At 42.5% G+C, this 23,828-nt stretch overlaps 1 protein-coding gene across 1 annotated transcript in view; it reads left to right on the top strand.

Annotated features, from left to right (window-relative positions):
• The window catches only part of LOC135538716 (uncharacterized), a 68,076-nt gene that overhangs the window by 11,577 nt on the left and 32,671 nt on the right, over nucleotides 1-23,828 (top strand). The window contains exon 5 of the mRNA XM_064964915.1: nucleotides 16,831-16,926. Within this exon, the coding sequence (XP_064820987.1) occupies nucleotides 16,831-16,926 (96 nt within the window). The remainder of the gene's footprint in view (nucleotides 1-16,830; nucleotides 16,927-23,828) is intronic.

Genomic DNA, 23,828 nt, shown 5'->3' on the forward strand with positions numbered 1-23,828 from the left:
CAGGGAAACTTAAATCCATTTTACCTCATTTCTATCAGCATGTTAAATGTGCAACCAGAGGGGGAAAAACACTGGACTACTTTTAATTCACACACAGAGACGCATACAAAGCTCTCCCTCGCCCTCCATTTGGCAAATCTGAACATTGATCTATCCTCCTGATTCCTGCTTACAAGCAAAAATTAAAGTTGGAAGGACCAATAACTCGATCAATAAAAAAGTGGTCAGATGAAGCAGATGCTAAGCTACATGACCGTTTTGCTAGTACAGACTGGAATATGTTTGAGTATTCTTCCGATGGCATTGAGGAGTACACCACATCAGTAATTGGCATCGATGATGTCGTCCCCACAGGGACCGTACATACATACCCAACCAGAAGCCATGGATTACAGGCAATATCCGCACTGAGCTAAAGGCTAGAGCTACCGCTTTCAAGGAGCGGGACTTTAACCCGAAAGCTTATAAGAAATCCCGTTATGCCCTCTGACAAACTATCAAACAGGCAAAGGGTCAATACAGGACTAAGATCTAATTGTACTACACCGGCTTTGACGCTCGTTGGGTGTGGCAGGGCTAGCAAACCATTACAGACTACAAAGGGAAGCACAGCCGCGAGCTGCCCAGAGACACAAGCCTACCAGACGAGCTAAACTACTTCTATGCTCGCTTGAGGCAAATAACACTGAAACATGCATGAGAGAACCAGCTGTTCCGGAAGACTGTGTGATCATGCTCTCCGCAGTCAATGTGAGTAAGACCTTTAAACAGGTCAACATTCACAAGGTCACAGGGCCAGACAGATTACCATGGTGTGTACTATGAGCATGAGCTGACCAACTGGCAAGTATCTTCGCTGACATTTTCAACCTCTCCCTGTCTGTAATACCAACGTGTTTTATGCAGAGCACCATAGTCAATATGCCCAATAACACTAAGGTAACCTGCCAAAAGGACTACCGACCCATAGCACTCACGTCTGTAGCCATGAAGTGCTTTGAAAGGCTGGCCATGGCTCACATCAACACCATTTTCGCAGAAACCCTAGACCCACTCCAATTTGCATACCGCCCCAAAAGATTCACAGATGATACCATCTCTAGTGCACTCCACACTGCCCTTTCCCACCTGGACAAAAGGAACACCTATGTGAGAATGCTATTCGTTGAATACAGCTCAGTGTTCAACACCATTGTGTCCTCAAAGCTCATCAATAAGCTAAGGACCTTGGGATTAAACACCTCCCTCTGCAACTGGATCCTAGACTTCCTGACGGGCTGCCCCCAGATGGTAAGGGTAGGTAACAACACATCCGTCACACTGATCCTCAACACAGGGGCCCCTCAGGGGTGAATGCCCAGTCCCCTCCTGTACTCCATGTTCACTCATGACTACACGGCCAGGCAAGACTCCAAAACCATCATTAAGTTTGCCGATGACACAAAAGTGGTAGGCCTGACCAACGACAAGACAGCCTATAGGGAGGAGGTCAGAGACCTGGTGGCCGTGTGGTGCCAGGACAACAATCTCTCAACGTGATCAAGACAAAGGAGATGATTGTGGACTACAGGAAGAAGAGGACCGAGCACGCCCCCATTCTCATCCACGGGGTTTGTGGTCGAGCAGGTTGAAAGCTTCAAACAAACTGACATGGTCCAAGTACACCGATACAGTCGTGAAGAGGGCACGACCAAACCTATTCCCCCTCAAGAGACTGAAAAGATTTGGCATGGGTCCTCACATCCTCAAAAGGTTCTACAGCTGCACCATTGAGAGCATCACTGCCCATCACTGCCTGGTGTAGCAACTGCTCGGCAACTGCCATCCAGGACCTGCCAAATGTTTCCTGCCAACCAGGACCTCTATACCAGGCGGTGTCAGAGAAAGGCCCTAAAAATTGTCAAAGACCCCAGCCACCGTAGTCATAGACTGTTCTCTCTGCTATCGCACGGCAAGCAGTACCAGAATGCCAAGTCAAGGTTCAAGAGGCTTCAAAACAGCCCCCCAAGCCATATGACTCCTGAACACCTAATCAAGTGCCTAACCAGACTATTTGCATTGCCCCCCCCCCTCTTTTACACCGCTGCTACTCTCTGTTGTTATCATCTATGCGTAGTCACTTTAATAACTACCTACATGTACATATCACCTCAGGTAACCGGTGCCCCCGCACATTGACTCTGTACGTGTGCTCCCCCTCATCGCCAACTAAAGGAGACTCTCTTTCAGGTCAAGAGGGGTGGGGGATTTTGGATTGAGCTGTTGATGGGGCAGCATTGTTTTAAGCTGTACCCATAATGTATACTTTGGATGGTTGTACTGTTGTTTTTCTTCCGGTTTCACTATGTAAATAAACACCCTTGCACAGAAGTGCTTTTGCGGCTCCTCTTTCTTTTTATTTGATAGAGGTAAGGTTTTCACTTTAGCCTTCTGGCCTACTCTACATGTAAGTATCTTATATCGTCTGAAAGCTTAGATTCTTGTTAATCTTACTGCACTGTCCAGTAGCTATTACAGCGAAAACATGCCATGCGATTGTTTGAGGACCACGTCGCACATACAAATAATTTTTTCCATCGTCACAGATTTCATTCATTTTTATATAAAGATTAAATATTCACTTTTCCTCTGATTTGTCATCCAAAGGGTCCCAGCTATAAAATATAGTGTTGTTTTTTTATATCCCAAAAAGTCTGTTTAGTTGGCGCCATTGATTTGAGTAATCCACTCTTTCAACATGCAGAGAACGGAATCCGGAAAATCTACCCCTAATCTTTGTTCCAACAAGTCAAAATACATTTCTCTTTACTTCTCAGACACCCTAAAATGTAATCAAACTATAATAGAATAAGACATTTTAGCAGGTGCGCAACTTCATCATGGCGCACAAAGACACTGATTTCCAAGACTGTATCCTCATACAAAAACAGTTATTTCTTATTCGTTTTTGAAGTTACAAGCCAGACACCGTTAATGTAGACTGCTGACACCCTGTGGAAGCCCTAGGACTTGCATGCAGGGAGCTATTTTACAATATGAACTTTCTCTTGCATTTCTAAGAGGATGGTCTCTCTTTTTCTTTGGATTTTCTCCTACCATATCTATTGTGTTATATTCTCCTACATCATTTTAACATTTCTACATACGTCAGTGTTTTCTTTCCAATGGTACCAATTATATGCATATCCTGGCTTCAGGGCATGAGCTACAGACAGTTTACTTTGGGCAAGCCATTCAGGTGGAGATGGAGAAAAAAGGGGCATGATCACAAAGAAGTTAATTTATGAAATGCACAGATCTCCGCCCCAATCACATTCCAATCCGCACTCCAAATTCCCTGTAACGTTAACACTTTGTATTTTGGGACTCCATTGAATACACTAATATCGGTCCTGCTAGAATCTGCAACTAACACCCTTATTCTGTTTCAAACACAGGCCCCCTGTGTACTTTGCCTCCGGCCACAAATACGTTTGCACATAAATCATTCCATCTAACCAATAACACGTGACTGCTAGTCCACGTATATAGGTATAAACATACTAAAACATGGTCAAGTCAATTAGTACATTTCCAACAATCCCTCATCTGGAACAATGATCACTTCATGTTCCACAACACCTAGAAAACATTGATTTGAACAGGGAAGAGAGAAAACACATGTTTAATAATTTCACACCACCCTTGATGAGAACGAGATTGGGGCAAGAACCGTCCATCCATTCTGTTCTATGCCAATGGGATGATAGTCTCCATCATCCTCCGGTGTCAAAGCAAGACACGGAATATGAGCCTTGTATGTAATTATTTGTACTGTATCATCCAGAAAGCCATATTCATTGATGCACTTTAACATTAGGATTCAGATGACATGGTAAAACAAAACCCTTACTATCAATGTCCCCATCATGCTTAGCCCAAGCTACCATCTAGTGGGTTCTCTAATAACCTCCCTCTCAGAGGACACTAAAATATAAGGTTTCCTGGGAGAAAACACTTCCTGGACTCAATAGATTTGAGTTGTGCACCCTCCCCTCACCTTGAGCTCTCTCTCTCTTCTCGCCTTCCCGAATCATCATTAGATCTATTGATAACTTATTCAACCCAAATTCAGAATGACAGTCCATAGTGCTTCACGTTGAGTCGATCACTCAAATGCAAGACCCTCGACTTGCACATACCGACACGGTTAGAATGTACATTTACAGAAAATAAAATATATAGACACAGTATGTACTACTTATATTAGCAGCCCCCGTTTATCCCTGTCTTACCCTGTCGCAAGTGGCATGTTAATGAAAAATCGGTATCTAAATGCATTTTAATGTAAATTAGACTTCCTTGTGTGCAGACCTCCAAAATCAACCTGATACCTCAAATAAACAGTTTAGGGCAAGCCTAAATCAATTAACTGGCACAGTTGACCACCCCCCTCCACCCCGGGCACTCTTCTTCTAGAGTGTCCTCATTTTCTTCTTCAGATTGCATTTATAGTTCATCCTCACAATGGCACACATGAAACTCATGCCTGTAAAAGTGGAAGGCTCTTGATAATGTCCCGATTCTATTATCTGGGACATAATCATATTTTTCCAAGCAAACAAATCTCTCACCTGAGCCTCCACCACCATTCTGTACACTTAATTCATGAGAGGAGTTTGAATGTGATCCCTCTCCATGCTCACTCCACATGCACAGTCTCAGGACCCATGCCGCACTCCTGCCGCTCGTACACAGGTTGCTGACTCGGACTCAGGTCTCAGTAGAAGTGGTGAAAGACAAGTTCTTAGTGAACGCCTTTGTCGCCATTACTTCAGTCGGTTAGAGGGGGTGAAGCTCACACTGTTCTTGGTCAAATTATTGCTTCCATGCATCTAGATACCATCTGTAGTCACTATCGTCATAACTTAGAGAGAGGATAGACCAAAACAACAGATTAAAAGACATTTCTGATTCTGGAAATACTGACCAACTATTCACCGCATGACACATTACTACATTCCCAATTTTCCTAATACCAAGATTTCTAAGACAAATGTCAAAGAGCATAACAAAGAAACCTTATCATACTGGCGACCTCACCGCAGAGTTACAGGGTCAGGAAATTAGAGAGCTAACTCTTAGGGAGAAATCCTGACCATACAGCAGAACCAATCTGGTGACCTTTGTATTGAAACAAAGGAAAAAACAAGAACAACCAAAACAACAACAGCATTACACGTCTTCATATTATTGTCACGGTTCCACCTGTCACCAGAGGGCGGCTGAGACCGTCCTAGAGACATTAACGACACTCAGGTGGGTCCTATTTTCTCATTATGCTTTCCTTGTTAAAAGAGGTGTGTTTTGCTAAAGCTTGAATTATGTGCGTGTCCTGAGTAAGTTTGAGACTTGGTGTTTGTTGTTTTCTCAGTGTTACTGTGATCCTTCTGTTACTGTTTCTCAGTCAAATATTATGTTTATCCTCAACTGCTGATTCCTCATCTGGTCTCTTCCCTGCACCTGGGTCCAACCTCACCAAGTCACAATTATACTTAAATCTCACCCAATGTCTCTATCATTTCTAGTGAGGTTGATCAGGCCTCACCAGAAAGTGAGGACAAAGGTCAGGACAAACACCAATAAGTATTTTCTTTCCCTGTACTTCAGAAATCATTTAAAAACATTTCAAAAATGTCCATCCTGTGTACCCGGTAAAAAAGACCCCGCACAATAAATCAAACACATGGTATTAACACCACTAACAAATATTCAAAACTGGTGGGTTCTGTGTGCTTGTGCTGGTGTGTGTGGGACAATGTAGGGGAAAAACAAAGAAATGGCCAGGCTTTAATTATATGGGAGCTCCATTTACGGCCAGATCCGGATTCCGTTATACTTTATAAAACTGCAGAATTTCACTAAATTCTCTCCCAAGGCAACAGTCTCGTGAAACATTTCAAAGAGAGAGATAAGAACACCCCTTCCTCTCCTGGAAGAAAAGTGTACATTTCGTTAGTGTTCACTATGCTAAATCTTAATCAGTAAAACAAAAGTTTTAATTACAGACAAACAACTTCTGTTCACCGGGATGCCACTGTCCTCCCTTCACTCACTAATCATTTGTTTTAATCCATCCCAACATTTATGTAGCCTATACTACAGACACAGAAGCATTTATTTTGCTCCCCCAAGTCTAATGATTTACTCCCATATATGACTGGTATCTCTTTTCCCCATGATTTTACGTAACCACCGCACTACAATGATTTTTGGTGTCCAGCAGAGATCCAAGCAAACTGCAGCAAACTGAAAAGCAGAGGGACGCAGGGATGTGTGTGCTTTGGGGACCTCTGGCAGAATGGGTGTGGTGTGTGGAGGATGAGGGTTGCAGTATGTACAGTATCTCAGATATGGGAGAGTGAGGCCTAAGAGGGTTTTTATGAAGAAGAATCAACCAGTGCATAGCCATGGAAAGTAGTGGTGCTGAGTTTAAGTTCGCAATAGTTGTGCGCTGGGCCTTTAATAGCAGACCAATTTGGACATTTGCAGCGCAGGCAAAATGTTTTTCCCAGCACCCCCACCCCAAACTATTTCCCTCTGTCAAGCCTGCTCCCACTCTTCCCCCCTGGCGCTCAAGGGTGTCAGGCTGCCCTGCATTACGCACTCCTGCCACCATCATTACGCACAACTGCCTTCCCTCATCACGCGCATCAGCAAATTATTGGACTCACCTGGACTCAGTCACGTGTTTATTATCTACCCTATATTTGTCAGTTCCCCAGCTCTGTTCCCCGCTGCTGCATTAATTGTCCTACGTCTGTATATTACCCAGTTCTGACTATGTTCCTGTCCTGGTCTATGTCTGTTCTTAATTAAATGGCGACTCCCTGTACCTGCTTCTCGACTCCAACTTCGGTTTTTACAATCTCGGGCTATGAACCCGTGGGGGGTTGTGTTGGGTAGACAGAGGGGACCAGTTTACAGAGCAGTATAGAGTGCATTGGTGGCAAATCTGATGGCCGAATGGTAAAGAACATCTAGGCGCTCGACAGCATCCTTACCTGCCAATCTAGAAATGATGTCTCCGTAATCTAGCATGGGTAGGATGGTCATCTGAAACAGGGTTAGTTTTGCAGCTGGGGTGAAAGAGGAGCAATTACGATAGTGGAAACCAAGTCTAGATTTAACCTTAGCCTGCAGCTTGGATATGTGCTGAGAGAAGGACAGTGTACCGTCTAGCCATGCTCCCAAGTACTTATAAACTTATAAAAAAAGAAAGTAGCTTCGCAGATCTTCATTGTAAAGGGGTTAAACACTGTTTCCCATGCTTGTTCAATGAACCATAAACAATTAAAGAAAATGCACCTGTGGAACAGTCGTTAAGACACTAACAGCTTACAGACGGTAAGCAATTAAGGTCACAGTTATGGACACTAAAGAGGCCTTCCTACTGACTCTGAAAAACACCAAAAGGAAGATGCCCAGGGTCCCTGCTCATCTGCAAGAACGTGCATTTGGCATGCTGCAAGGAGTCATGAGGACTGCTAATGGAGCCAGGGCAATAAATTGCAATGTCCGTACTGTGAGATGCCTAAGACAGCGCTACAGTGAGACAGGACAGGTCAGACTGTCCACAATAGGCTGAGACAGGCTGGACTGAGGGCTTGTAGGCCTGTTGTAAGGCAGGTCCTCACCAGACATCACCGGCAACAACGTCACCTATGGGCACAAACCCACCGTCGCTGGACCATACAGGACTGGCAAAATGTGCTCTTCACTGACGAGTCACGGTTTTGTCTCACCAGGGCTGATGGTCGGATTCGCGTTTATCGTCAAAGGAGTGAACATTACACCAAGGCTTGTACTCAGGAGCGGGATCAATTTGGAGGTGGAGGGTCCATCGTGGTCTGGGGTGGTGTGTCACTCCATTGTCGGACTGAGCTTGTTGTCATTGCAGGCAATATCAACGCTGTGCGTTACAGGGAAGACATCCTCCTCCCTCCTGCAGGCTCATCCTGACATGACCCTTCAGCATGACAATGCCACCAGCCATACTGCTCGTTCTGTGCGTGATTTCCTACAAGACAGGAATGTCAGTGTTCTGCCATGGCCAGCGAAGAGCCCAGATCTCAATCCCATTGAGTACGTCTGGGGCCTGTTGGATCAGAGGGGAGGGCTAGGGCCATTCCCCCCAGAAATGTCTGGGAACTTGCAGGTGCCTTGGTGGAAGAGTGGGGAAAATCTGGTTCAGTCCATGAGGAGGAGATGCACTGCAGTATTTAATGCAGCTGTTGATTGCAGATACTGACTGTTACTTTTGATTTTGTTTAGGGACACATTATTCCATTTCTGTTAGTCACATGTCTGTGGAACTTGTTCCGTTTATGTCTCAGTTGTTGAAACTTGTTATGTTTATACAGATATGTACACATGTTAAGTTTGCGGAAAATAAAAGCAGTGAGAGGACGTCACTTTTTTTGCTGGGTTTTTGAGGTGACTATCCCAAGCTCTAAACCCTCAGAGGTGGTAATCACATCGGTGGGGAGAGGGCCATTCTTCTTACCGAACCACATGACCTTTGTTTTGGAGGTATTCAGAACAAGGTTAACCCCTAAGGTCGAAGTCCGCGCACCCCCCCCCCAGAAATCTAATTAGGATATTAAAAAATCCCCATATAATGATTTCAGTTTAAACTAGAGATATGTCGCACTTCCCCATTTGAAGTGAAAGGTGACAGAGTTAGAGCGGTGTTTGTCACACCATGAGTCAACCCAGAAATCAGTTTACTCACAAAATCGTCTGTAGCGTCTTAACAGTTTGGCCTATTATGGCCCCTCAATGGAAAGATGACACTCTCACGAATACATAGATGTCAGTTGTTTTTTGCTCTAGGATGCCCACAGGCCTCACAAGACCAATTTGAAGCTCGCCCGGTTAAAAAAAATGAATAGATGTAAAAATGGTTAAATACATAAATGTTCCAGGTGTAGACCTTACCGTGAAATGCTTACATACAAGCCCTTAAACAACAATGCAGTTCGAGACATATAATTAAGAAAATATTTACTAAATAAACTAAAGTGGAAAATAATATAAAAAGTAACACAAAATAACAATAACGACAATGAGGCTATATACAAGGGATACCGATACCGAGTCAATGTACAGGGGGGTCAGGTTAGTCGAGGTAATTTGTAGGTAGGGGTAAAGTGACTATGCATAGATAATAAACAGAGTAGCAGCAGTGTAAAAACAAAGGGAGGGGGGGGTCAATTTAAATATTCCAGTTGGACATTTAATTAATTGTTCAGCAGTCTTATGGCTTGGGCCTAGAAGATGTTAAGGAGCCTTTTGGTCCTAGACTTGGTGCTCCACATTCCTTGTGGTAGCAGAGAGAATAGTCTATGACTTGGGTGACTGGAGTCTTTGACAATTCTTTCTGCCTTCTTCTGCCTAGTATATTGGTCCTGGATGGCAGGAAGCTTGGCCCCAGTGATATACTGGGCCGTAAGCATGATGCTAAGAGCAACCACTCTCGGTGGTGCAGCTGTGGAACTTTTTGAGGATCTCGGGACCGTGCCAAATCTTTTCAGTCTTCTGAAAAGATTTAGGGGACTTTTTTTGGGGGGGGGTGAGTTTGATATTCAATGTGTTTGTATGAGCTAATAGCAGTAAGGCCAAATATAATTTTTACATAGTGTATTTTCTTTTGATACTTCAAGGGGTCTTAAAATTCAACATCAAATACACTACATGGGCATTAATATGGAGTTGGTCCCCCCTTTGCTGCTACTGTATAACAGCCTCCGCTCTCCTGGGAAGGCTTTTTACAAAATGTTGTAACATTGCTGCGGGGACTTGCTTCCATCCAGCAACAAGGGCATTAGGGAGGTTGGGCACTGATGCTGGGCAATTAGGCCTGGCTCGCAGTCAGTGTTCCAATTCATCCCAAAGGTGTTCGATTGGGTTGAGATCAGGGCTCTGTGCAGGCCAGTCATGTTCTTCCACACTGATCTCGACAAACCATTTCTGTATGGATCTCGCTTTGTGCACGGGAGCATTGTCATGCTGAACAAGGAAAGGGCCTTCCCCAAACTGTTGACACAGAGTTTGAAGCACAGAATTGTCTAGAATGTCATTCTGCTTCACTGTAACTTAGTACCTTTTAAGGATGCAGTGACACATCCATAACCTGAGCAGAAACCAAATTGCATACCAAATAGACTTCAAGAATGTCAGTCAGTTGATTGACAAATTTTTACAACACTTTTGAGAAACAGGGAAAGATAGAAATTGGTCTATAACCACAAGGATATTGGCCTATAACCACAAGGATCAGATCTTCCCATTTTAAATAAACAATGCACCGTGGTTACCTTCCAAGCACTGGGGAGTTGTTGATGTTCTGGGCGGCAGGCAGCCTAGCAGTTAAGAGCATTGGGTTGCTGGTTTGAAAGGTTGCTGGTTTTAATCCCTGAGCCGACTAGGTGAAAATGCTGTCAATGTGCCCTCAAGCAAGGTACTTAACCCTAATTACTCCTGTAATTCTCATTGGATAAGAGTGTCGGGTAAATGACTAAAATGTAATTGTACAATGTTCTATACTTTTTCTTTCACTTTGAACATGTGGAAGTAGGTTGTGTAAGACAGTAAGAAAAAATCTAATGTAATCCCTTTTAAGATAATATTTTAAGGCAGAGAAATGTGCAAGGGATGTATAGACTTTCACTAGGCACTGACTGTATGAAGCAACTGATAGAACCCTTTTGGTAATACAGGGCACCTCCAGGCTGTGTTAGTGCAATTTGACCAAGAAAGAGAGTGATGGAGTGCTGCATCATATGACCTGGCCTCCACAATCACATGACCTCAACCCAATTGAGATGGTTTGGGATGAGTTGGACGGCAGAGTGAAGGAAAAGCAACCAACAAGTGCTCAGCAAATGTGGGAACTCCTGCAAGACTTTTGGAAAAGCATTCCAGGTGAAGCTGTTTGAGAGAATGCCAAGGCATCAAGGCAAAGGGTGACTATTTAAAGAATCTCAAATATAGAATATATTGTTGAACACTTTTTTGTTACTACATGACTCCATATGTGTTGATGTCTTCACTATTATTATACAATGTAGAAAATAGTAAAATAAAGAAAAACCCTTGAATGAGTAGGTGTGTCCAAACTTTTGACTGGTGCTGTAGGTATTCAGACCCTTTGCAGAATTTGTTAGTGGAGTGTCTCCTGCCACCACCACTACTGAGGTGTCAACCACCACAGCATGTAGGCTAAGAGTAAAGAGAACTTAACGTCCATTATCTAAATCAGTGGTGGAAAAAGTACCCAACTGTCGTACTTGAGTAAAAGTATAGATACCTTTTTTAATAGAAAGTTACTCAAGTAAAAGTGAAAGTCACCCAATAAAATACTAATTAGGTAAAATTATTTGGTTTTACATATACTTAAGTATCAAATGTAATTGCTAAAATATACTTAATTATCAAATGTAGAAGTAAAATGATAAATTATTTAAATGTGAACGCCACCATTTTTTTTTTTTTTTACGGATAGCCAGGGGCACACTCCAACACTAAGACATTATTTACAAAAGATGCATTTGTGTTTAGTGAGTCCGCCAGACCATAGGCAGTAGGGATGACCATGTGTTCTCTTGATAAGTGTGTGTATTTCACAATTTTTAACAATTTAACAATTACATTTGGTTGTCAGGGAAAATTAATGGAGTGCAATATTTGCTATAGGAATGTAGTGAAGGAAAAGTTGTCAAAAATATAAATAGCAAAGTACAAAAACTAGTTAAGTAGAATTTTTACTTCAGTACTTTATACCACTGATGTAAATGACTGCTGACGCACCTCCATTACTACTGATGAATGTATTTATGATAATGTATCCGGGACCACTCTATAAAATGTGACCGTGCTCTCCCTACTCTCCTCCGACATTCATTTGTGTTTGAACAGAGCGAGTCAGTCGAGCTTGGCTTTCCTCTCTCCGTCTGTCCCCCTAATTTATGCTTCCAATTAGAGTTAAGGATCATAAGGAAGAGAGCTGACAATCTCTTAATACAGCACATTAAAGGGATGTGCAACAGTCATCCCAGCACTAATTAAGTCAATTCCATTTCCTAGGATGGAATCGTAATGCTGTTATTTGTTTGGTGGATTTGGAGGAACTACCGGAATTACAGGAATTTCCATTGGTCGCTCAACAAGCATGAACGGGCCAGTTATCAAGGAGCCGTGATGATTCAGTCGGTTCCTACACCACCCGGTGCTGGAAAGCAATCTAGGACTCTAATCGAAAGTCAAATAGCAAAGCTGTGTATATAAGCATGTCTCCAAAAGTATCAAATCAGCAACAGGCTCAGGGTAGGCAGTGGAATGGTTGACCTGGAGGTCACTGGAGCTGCTGTGTGGGAGGGAATCTCTCCCTTTCACCCCCTTTATGCTGATTGCAGTAAAACGATAATTAGACAAGTAGATACACTGAGTCAATATAAGTATAATTCATTCTTAAGTGCGAGGTGTATTAGTACAATCAGGCTCTTAATGAGTCTCTTATTTCTAAGGGGATTCAGTCAAATGAGCAGCACTAATGGGTTTTGGCATGGTGCTGAGTGGTTGTTTATTGCACTGATGCATCAGTTTGTATATTTTGAATGCTTTTATAACGAAACCGGGGTGATCATTATGTCAGCGAATGGATGGTGAGGGGTGAGGGGGCCTGTGTGAGGGGGCCTGTGTGTGTGTGTGGGTATGTGTACACACACAACACCATGAAGAGGTTTTTCCCCATTTAGACTCATCCTTCAAATCCTGTCATGAATTAAACTTACTGAAAGAAATTGAGACCTGTACACTGTCAAACTTTTCTCCACTAACTTTTTGGGCACAATGGTGTCACTAAGTGCTTACAGAACCCAGCCTTCCCTTCCTCTACCATGCCCTTTAGCTCTGATTGATTGGATGTTCTGGTCCTGAGGCTTCAGTGTGTTAGTTTGTAGCCCCAGGACCAGCTGGATAAGGGGACTATTTGCTTTGCTCAGCTCTTGGCATTGCAGGGCTTGGTAATGATATGAGAGGAGTTCACTGTATTTGAGATGTTTCCAAAACTTAATTGCTCTTTATTGAGTTTTTATTATAAGTGGATATTGGCCTAATTCTGCCCTGCATGCATTGTTTGTAAGTTTCCTGTAGCAGAATCTTACAGAATTCTGCATGCAGGGTTTCAATTGGGTGTTTGCCCCATTGTGTGATGTCTTGTTTTGCAAGTGGACCGCACATCTCGCTACCATAAGTTGCAATTGGTTCAATGACACATTCAATTTGTTTTAGCCAAATTTGAATAGGTATTATCATTTCAATTTGTTTTTTAATGGTGTAGAATGCCCTACATGCTTTCTCTCTCAGTTCACTCATTGCCTCATTAAGGTGCCCAGTTGAGCTTATTTTTAAACCTAAGTAATTGTAGTGTGTGCAGTACTCTATGTATTTTGTAGCAATTGAGAACTTTGGTATGGACCTTCTCTGGAAAATCATTATTTTTGTATTTTGGGGTTTACTGCCAGTACTCAGGTCTGGCAGTACTGCTCTACCAGGTCCAGGATCTGCTGTAGGCAGGTGCTTCTACACCTGCATTGCTTACTGTTTGGGGTTTTCGGCTGGGTTTCTGTACAGCACTTTGAGATATCAGCTGATGTATGAAGGGCTATATAAATAAATTTGATTTGATTTAGGCCATGTGCTGTGGGTGACAGCAGGCACAGGTCATCTGCGAAGAACAGGCATTTAACCTCTGAATTGTGGGGACTAACACCAGGGGCTGAGGATTTTTCTAGAAAAGTGGCCAATTCCTTGATGTAAATACTGAAGAGGACATTGATTTAATTGTCATATGTTTTACCACCTACACCACTTTCAATAACTTTGTAGAACAGTCCTGTATGCCAAATAGAATCAAATGGTTTTTGGAAGTCGAAAAAGCAAGTGTAGATTTTGGTGGATATGTTTATCTATCAGGGTGTGTAGGGTGTAAATATAATCTGTCGTGGGATGTTTTGGTGTAAATCAATTAGTTTTTTACCCAAGACATTGTGCTTATTAAGGACGTTTAGAACTCTTACATTTATTATACTACAGAAAACCTTTCCCAGGTTACTGTTCACATTAATGCCTCTGTAATTGTTAGGGTCAAATTTGTCTCTGTTCTTAAAGTTTGGGGTTATGAGTACTTGATTCCAGATATCAGGGAAATAACCTACACTCAGGATCAAATTAAACAGTTTTAATATAGCCAATTGAAATGTTGCACTGGTGAATTTGAGCATCTCATTTAGGATGCCATCAGGGCCGTAATTGGGGAGTCCAATGGATTTTGATTGTCCTTTATAGCTTTTTGTAAGCAATTCAACCTCTCATGAATTTGGCATTGTTCTGTGTTTGCATCAGTTTGAACAGTGTTGTAGAGTGTTTTAATATGGGCTCTTCATATGTCACCATTTTGTATCTCTAATAACTCTGGTTTCAATTAATTTATTTGGGGTGGCAGCGTAGCCTATTGGTTAGAGTGTTGGACTAGTAACCAAAAGGTTCCAAGTTCAACTCCCTGAGCTGAAAAGGTACAAATCTGTTGTTCTGCCCCTGAACAGGCAGTTTACCCACTGTTCCTAGGCCATCATTGAAAATACAAATTTGTTCTTAACTGACTTGTCTAGTAAAAAATTGCCCAGAAGGTGTTTATGGTCTTCTCAATTAGTCTCATCTGCTTGCTGTTGTACTGTGCTTTTTTGTTTCTAACTGTACGTTTATAGAGTTAGGTTAACAGTAATTAAGGCGTAATTCACCCTTATTTGGGTCTCTGTGCTGTTGGTTTGATAGTGTTCTAAGTTTTTTCCTCATAATTTTACAATCTGCATCAAACCATCTGTGGTCTTAAAAAAAAAGTTTTATCAGTTGTGCTTTTTGCCATTAGCCTGAATATATTGTTGATGTTTTTACTACTTTGACAGAGCTGCAACAAACGTTTTTGTTGATGGTGCTTTCACTGTTGTTTTTATGGGAAAGATTAAGACAGTTAGAAACAGTATGGCCTGTAATAAAGCTGTTCCCTCGTGTGGTCGTTAGGACAGGTAGTGTTCCTGTGCGCGCATTTGTGTCACCACAGATGAGCATATTTCCCTGGAAATGGCATGTCTCTTCCACAAAGATGTGGAATATCTCCTCTGAGTAATATGGAGATTCTGAGGGGGTTATATATTGCACAAAGGAACACATATAACAAGTACAATTTCATTTTTCAGTTTTAACCACGTGATATTTATCAATTTTGAGGGGATCAATTTGATTTTGTTGTGCAGATTTGTACCAAATGATCAACACTCCAGAGTCTCTGCTTCTATTGACAGAGCTGTGTTTCTGTAACGGCACAATTACCTCTCTGTAGCCTGTGGAACAGTGAGTGACTATGTCTGCCTTACACCATGTCTCCTGCAGAATGATTAATTCAACATCGTTAAATCGTTTTTTAAACTCCAGTCCAAAGATTGAGTTCATGCCATGAATGTTCCACATGCTAACTGATAGTGATTTTCATGTTGCAAAAAGAAGGAATAGCAGAAATACAGTAACTACTAAGTTAAGAGTGAGATGCAACAAATGTTTGCTGTTATCCATTGTTACATTTTTTTATGCTGCGCTGGTTCTGCTGTTGGGCCCTGTGGAGGGGATGGGGGCCAGGTCTGAGCCGGGGGCTGCCTCTCTGGTCTTGCTCTGGGTCTGGTGGGGTGTTGAGTGGGCCTGGGGCTCTTTGGTAGTGCATTGGTCGGGTAGGGGTCTCTGGGTCTCAGAGACATGGCAAACATCCCTACTGTCTGCTTCCTCAGGTGGGAGTGGTTGTTCAGGTGCTCTAGGGTGATTATTGAGTGGTGAGGAACTTGCATGTTCGTGAGTAAGCCACACCCTCTAGTGATGTCAGCATTGACTTTTTGAATGGTATGGTGATGAAAGTCTTTGCAGCAGAGGAGATGGTGATGTGGGAGTTAGGGAACTACTCAGAGGCCCTCTCTGTTGACCAAGCTGCCTACTCTCTCCTGCTCCTCTCGCAAGTTGTTTGTGCCAGTGTGAATAATAGTGTGGCCTGGTATGCCAAAGTCATCCTGCATTTCTGGCCACCATATTTTGGACACCTTGTAGTGGGTGAAAAGTTTATCCTCTTGGATGAATGTCCCATTTGAGTCAATGAGGATGGCCACCTCAGTGGGTTTTACCAGAGTAGTGGGTTTACGGTGTGGGGCTGGGGTACAAAGGGCCTGTGTACAAGGAGGGGTGTGTCACGGGGGGCTAGAGAGCTTCTCTCTGTAGTAAGTGTCCCCATGTGAGCCTCTTGCTGACTGGGGGTGTGGGTAAAGGGCGGTCGGTATAGAGGGTGGTGAGGGGCTGCAGCTTCTCTCTAGGAGTCTCTATAGTCTGGTCTCTGTGCTGCAGCCCCCTCTTATTGACAGATAACTCCTTTGCCATCTCCTCCTTTACCTGCACCAACTCTCTCCTCATGGTGGCTTTTACCTCAAGCGCTGTGGTAAGGCTCTCTCTCTCAACTCCTGGACAGAGTTCTTCAGTTGGGTCCTGCACTGCTTGATCTGGTCCTGTAGAAGCTCTGTGTCTGGGCTGGAGGTGGTGTAGCTGGGATGCTGCTCCTTTAGTTCAGTAACTCATTCCTCTAACAGAGCCAGCCTGTCTTTCAGTAGCCTGATTCTGGTCCTTCTCTCTCTCTCTCTCTCTTGCTTTCCCTGCTTCTTTCTCTATCTCTCTCTACTTTCTCTCTCTCTTTCTCTCCAGCATTCTGTGAGGAGGGGTGTAGAAGCGGAGGTACCTGTGTGTCGCCCAACACCTGCGTCTGCCCCTCAGGCTTCACAGGACTCCACTGTGAGACAGGTATGACTGTAGTAGCACACTGTAAAAATATATGTTGATTGAACATACAATTGTAAGGCAACCAGCTGCAATAGGTTTGTGAGTTTGCTCAACATGTGGCCATATAGCTGAACCTGTATGTTCACTCAACTTTGAATTTTAGGTTGAGTGAACATGGAATTCAACTTAAGAATTGAGTCTACCTTATTTGCATATTTCCCAGAGTACCTTGCATTTATAGTGAATTGTGGTTACCATTTGTTAGCAACAGAGACATAGTTTTTGTATGGTTTTCAAAGTGATTGTTATCTTTAAACTCTATATGACAATACATTAGATACACAGTGTACAAAATATTAGGAACACCTTTCTAATATTGATTTGCACCCCCTTTTGCCATCAGAACAGTCTAAATTTGTTGGGACATGGACTCTACAAGGTGTCGAAAGCATTCCTCAGGGATGCTGGCTCATGCTGACTCCATTGCTTCCCGACTGGCGCAGTGGTCTAAGGCACTGCATCTCAGTGCTAGTGGTGTCACTACAGACCCTGGTTTGATCGCGGGCTGTATCACAACCGGCCGTGCTCGGGAGTCCCATAGGGCGGTGCTGTTCTTGACGTACCGAACTGTGCACCTGGCACCTACAACCATACCCCTTTCAAGGGCATTCACCCTCTGAATGGCACTGATACACAATCCATCTCAATTGCCTGAAGGCTTAAAAATCCTTCTTTAACCTGTCTCCTCCCCTTCATCTACACTGATTGGATTTAACAAATGACATCAATAAGGGACCATATATTCACCTGGTCAGTATGTCATGGAAATGTGTTCCAAATGCGTTTTACACTCAGTGTATATCAAAAGGCCTTTCTTTAAGGGCCTAGTTACACCCTAGCAAAGTGGTCTTGAACAAGCCACATCAAGCCTGCAAGTCACATTATGCTGGCTTGCAAAATTATGTGTAATTCATATTGGAGTGAGGATATCCAACAATTTAAACTTTTAATCACCTGCAACCTGCATTCACTGCCGTCGTTTTTGAACGATTCTTTTTACTGACTCGAGAGTCATGATTCATGATTCATTTTTTCAGAGTGACTCGTTCACTTTAGTCATTTGTTTCACCTGCTGGCCAAAATAAATTCTACAGCAGGATTAGTATGTGCTCCTCCAGCTCAGTGGTTCTGGAGATGTGCTCCGACCAGCAACTGTGTATTATGTGCAGGGAGCAATTTTCAAATGCCTGAAGGTACCACGTTCATCTGTACAAACAATAGTATGCAAGTATAAACACCATGGGACCACGCAGCCGTCATACCGCTCAGAAGGGAGATGTCTCCTAGAGATGAACGTACTTTGGTGCGAAAAGTGCAAATCAATCCCAGAACTACACCAAAGGACATTGTGAAGATGCTGGAGGAAACATGTACAAAAGTATCTATATCCACAGTAAAACGAGTCCTATATCGACATAACCTGAAAGGCCACTCAGCAAGAAAGAAACCACTGCTCCAAAACCGCCATAAAACAAAACAGATTACAGTTTGCAACTGCACATAGGGACAAAGATCGTACTATTTGGAGAATTTTCCTTTGGTCTGATGAAACAAAAATAGAACCGTTTGGCCATAATGACCATCGTTATGTTTGGAGGAAAAAGGGGGAGGCTTGCAAGCCGAAGAACACCATCCCAACCGTGAAGCACGGGGTGACAGCATCATGTTGTGGGGGTGCTTTGCAGCAGGAGGGACTGCTGCACTTCACAAAATATATGGCATCATGAGGGAGGAAAATTATTTTTGATATATTGAAGCAACATCTCAAGACATCAGTCAGGAAGTTAAAGCTTGGTCGCAAATGGGTCTTCCAAATGGACAATGACCCCAAGCACACTTCCAAAGTTGTGGCAAAATGGCTTAAGGACAACAAAGTCAAGGTGTTGGAGTGGCCATAGAAAATTTGTGGGCAGAACTGAAAAAGCGTGTGCGAGCAAGGAGGCCTACAAACCTGACTCAGTCACACCAGCTCTGTCAGGAGGAATGGGCCAAAAACACTTTTTTTGGTTACTACATATATTATTTAATCGTTTATAAGACTTCACTATTAATCTGCAATGTATAAAATAGTAAAAATAAAGAAAACCCTTGAATGAGTTGCTGTGTCCAAGCTTTTGACTGGTATTGTATCTACATAAATACATACTCTGAACTCCAACATTGCTTTATTACATTCTTTTACATTTTTAGAATGTTTTGTATTGTTAGATATTACTACACTGTTGGCGCTAGGAACACAAGCATTTCACTACACCCGCAATAACATGTGCTAAATACTGATGTGTATTGTCTTTTTTTGTGGGCTCCCATGTGGCGCAAGACATTGCATCTCAGTGCTAGAGGTGTCACTCCAGACACCCTGGTTCGAATCCAGGCTGTATCACAACTGGTTGTGATTTGGAGTCCCATAAGGCGACGCACAATTTGCCCAGCGTCGTCCGGATTTGGCCAGGGTAGGCCGTCATTGTAAATAAGAATTTGTCCTTGACTAGTTAAATAAATAAAACATATTTAAATGTCATTAATGTATAATATTTATATTCTGGCTTCTAAATTCTAAATTGACCTTACGGTAATTTCTGAAACTTATTTGAATAATTGTATGCTGAACTCTGTGTCTCTCTGGTTATAATGTTTTAAGATCGGACAGAATTGATAGAGGTGGGGGTGTTGCTGTATTTACAAAGGACAATTTAAATATGTATGTACAGTATGTCTTTCTACCTCTGTCCTTAAGCAGCTTGATTGTCTCGTTCTTATTGTGGGCCTTGGTCATATTAACCAGCTGGCACTAAAAGGAGTGTATCGCCCTCCCACTGCTCCCTTATTTGCTCTTAAAAATGTATCTCAATCACTATCTAAATATGGTAAATATGAACTATTATTTAAGAATGATTTTTATATTGATTGGAGGACCCCAGTGTTTGATACACTGAAAGATATTTGCCATAAAATGAACCTGTCTCAGCTGATAACTTAGCCTACATGGCTGAATCCTAAAGGTCCATCCATCTACCCTGATTGATTTTGACAAATACTCCAGATAAATACAGTATGTTGCAAGTGTGGTTTTCCCACAGGATTTTTGACCATTACCCAGTTATCGGTGTCAGAGATGTGAAAATGCATAAATCTAAGCCTCACTCTTGCTGCGGGTGATTATTTGATCCACAACACCATACTGTATACATTAGCCCTTCTTTGGGACACTGTGTTAACAAACCAAACGAGCTTCGATGCCATACAACACTCCTTCCGTGGCCTCCAACTGCTCTTAAACGCAAGTAAAACTAAATGTATGCTCTTCAACCGATCCTTACCAGCGCCCGCCCGCCTAGCATCACTACTCTGGACGGTTCTGAATTAGAATATGTGGACAACTATAAATACCTAGGTGTCTGGCTTAACTGTAAACTCTCCTTCCAGACTCATATTAAGCATCTCCAATCCAAAATCAAATTTAGAATCGGCTTCCTATTTCGCAAACAAAGCCTCCTTCACTCATGCTGATTTAGCTTTTTTGTAAATGTCTAGCTTTTTTGCAAATCCCTTCAATACTCTTGTAGATAATGATGCCCCCTTAAAAACCTGGGGAGTTAAAGGTAGATCGAATGCCTGGTTCATTCCTGAATCACCCTAAATCATTCATCAGGGAAATGTTGCCTGGGTCAAGGCCAGGAACACAGGCTTAGGCCTGGATTGACAATCTGAGGAATCAATGTAGAAGGCTGATCAGAAAAGCTTAATCGGATTATTATGTAACCACTCTTTCTGATTTTAAGGGGAACCCGGCTAAATTCTGGAAAACTGTAAGGGTTGCACTTCCTCCTCTCTCCCCCAACAAATCAATTCAGCTTCTGGCCCGATTAAGGACAAAAATGACATCATTGATGCAGTTCATTAAAATGTTTATTTCACTTGGCTAACTTTTTGAAAGAGCATCTAACCCTTCTCTAATTGATGTCTAAACGTCGATTTGGGAATTTTGCAGATTGACTCGGAAAATGGTATTGAGGTTTTTGCATTTTGGCAATTCACAGAAAAATTAGTCCTTAATTGCTATAGATACCAAGAAATCCACAGGGGCTGATGCAATTTAAGCCGGGTCTGCTCAAGTGTAATGCCCCCTCATTTGCTGGCTGAGTTACCCATATCTTAAATCTAACATTGTTATCAGGAAATATTCCTAACGAATAGAAAACAGTTTGTGCTTCCACTCCATAAGGTTTAGTACATGGCACAGCACTATCACAGCAACCATTGTGCTGCCTTCTTTGTGGACCTGTCAAAGGCGCTTGACACTGTTGATCATGCTATGGCCTGGGCTCTGACACCTGTTTTATGATTATCTGTTGAAGGATTATCGATACTAGGACCTGTTCTTTTCACTATTTATATAAATGCTATTGAACAATCTGTTAAAAATGTTTAATTGTATGTACATGCGGATGATACTATTATGTATGCAATTACTCTGTATATATCAACGATGTCGCTCTTGCTGCGGGTGATTTCCTGATCCACCTCTACACAGACGACACTATTCTGTATACATCTGGCCCTTTTTTGGACACTGCGTTAACTAACCTCCAAACGAGCTTCAATGCCATACAACACTCCTTCTGTGGCCTCTAACTGCTCTTCAACGCTAGCAAAACCAAATGCATGCTTTTCAACCGGTCGCTGCCCGCTCCCGTCCGCCCGACTAGCATCACTACTCTGGACGGTTCTGACCTAGAATACGTGGACAACTACAAATACCTAGGTGTCTGGTTAGACTGTAAACTCTCCTTCCAGACTCATATCAAACATCTCCAATCCAAAATCAAATATAGAATCGGCTGTCTTTTTCACAACAAAGCCTCCTTCACTCACGCCGCCAAACATACCCTAGTAAAACTGACTATCCTAACGATCCTGAACTTCGGCGATGTCATGTACAAAATAGCTTCCAATACTCTACTCATCAAATTCAACGCAGTCTATCACAGTGCCATCCGTTTTGCTACCAAAGCGCCTTATACCACCCACCCCTGCTACCTGTTTGCTCTAGTCAGCTGGCCCTCGCTACATATTCGTCGCCAGACCCACTGGCTCCAGGTCATCTATAAGTCTATGCTAGGTAAAGCTCCGCCTTATCTCAACTCACTGGTCACGATAACAACACCCACCCGTAGCACGCGCTCCAGCAGGTATATCTCACTGGTCTTCCCCAAAGCCAACACCTACTTTGGCTGCCTTTCCTTCCAGTTCTCTGCTGCCAGTGACTGGAACGAAGTGCAAAAATCGCTGGAGCTGGAGACTTAAATTTCCCTCACTAACTTTAAACATCAGCTATCTGAGCAGCTAATCGACCGCTGCAGCTGTACATAGTCCATCTGTAAGTAGCCCACCCAATCTACCTACCTCATCCCCATATTGTTTTTATTTACTTTGCTGCTCTTTTGCACACGAGTATCACTACTTACAGTATACACCATCATCTGCTCATCAATCACTCCAGTGTTAATCTGCTAAATTGTAATTACTTTGCTACTATGGCCTATTTATTGCCATACCTCCTCATGCCATTTGCACACACTGTATATAGACTTTCTTCTTTTTCTATTGTGTTATTGACTCTACGCTTGTTTATTCCATGTGTAACTCTGTGTTGTTTCTGTCGCACTGCTTTGCTTTATCTTGGCCAGGTCGCAGTTGTAAATGAGAACTTTTTCTCAATTAGCTTATCTGGTTAAATAAAGGTGAAATAAATAAAAACATACATTTAAAAAACCAGACTGCTGACCTGGCTGTGACAAGGCTCCAGTCCGACTTTGCAGCTGTGTAGGAAGCCCTTACTTATTTTAAAACTCGTGTTTTTGGGCAATACTGAGCACATGTTGTTTTCAAGTTCTCAGATGGATTCCATATTCACTCATCGGATGGTTCTGTAATCGAACAGGTCCCTGCATACAAATACCTTGGTATTTGGATTGACAATGATTTATTGTTTAAAAAACATGCTAATGAGTTTGTTAAGAAACTAAGATTTAAAGTTTTTTTTTTTTTTTTTACAGAAACAGATCTTGTGTCTCTAGTCAGCAGGAGGCAAATTGTGCAGTCAACCTTTCTACCGGTTCTTGATTATGGTGATACTATGTATCAAAGTGCAGGAGACAGTTTTATTACTCATCACTGTATGTTTTACCAAAAGGTTTGCTGGACCTCTTTGAAGTCACGTAGATCACATCATTATGCCCTTTTTGCTTGAAAAGCTCTCCTCCTTAATTTGCAAATAAATTCATTAAAAATCCTACAATGTGTTTTTCTGAATTTTTTTTTTCATTTTGTCTGTCATAGTTGAAGTGTACCTGTGATGGAAATTACAGGTCTCTCTCATCTTTTTAAGTGGGAGAACTTGCACAATTGGTGGCTGACTAAATACTTTTTAGCCCCACTGTATGCCCTCGATTTATCCTTCGGTTCTGACTTGGTGTACAGGGAGAACACTGTACGAACGGCCCTTGTTCTGAATTCTGTCGCTGTACATTTCAAAAGTGCTAAACAAATACTATTGACATCTCTCCTAGTTCGCTCATTAATGTCTTAATCAAAATGACTGGTTGTCCCCTTATGCCATAGTTTGTACATCTCAATTGTAATTAGAAACCATATTTGTTTATCAGCCATATTGCAAATCAGCCATATCGGCTCCTGATTGGCACAAGGGTCTAAGGCACTGAGATGCAGTGCAAGGGGCATCACTGCAGCCCCTGGTTCAAATCCAGGCTGCATCACATCCGGCTGTGATTGGAGCCCCATAAGGTGGCGCATAATTGGCCCAGCGTCGTCTGGGTTTGGCCAGGGTAGGTCGTCATTGT

The sequence above is a fragment of the Oncorhynchus masou genome, chromosome 1 (assembly GCF_036934945.1).
Source record: "Oncorhynchus masou masou isolate Uvic2021 chromosome 1, UVic_Omas_1.1, whole genome shotgun sequence".
NCBI classification, from domain to species: domain Eukaryota; kingdom Metazoa; phylum Chordata; class Actinopteri; order Salmoniformes; family Salmonidae; genus Oncorhynchus; species Oncorhynchus masou.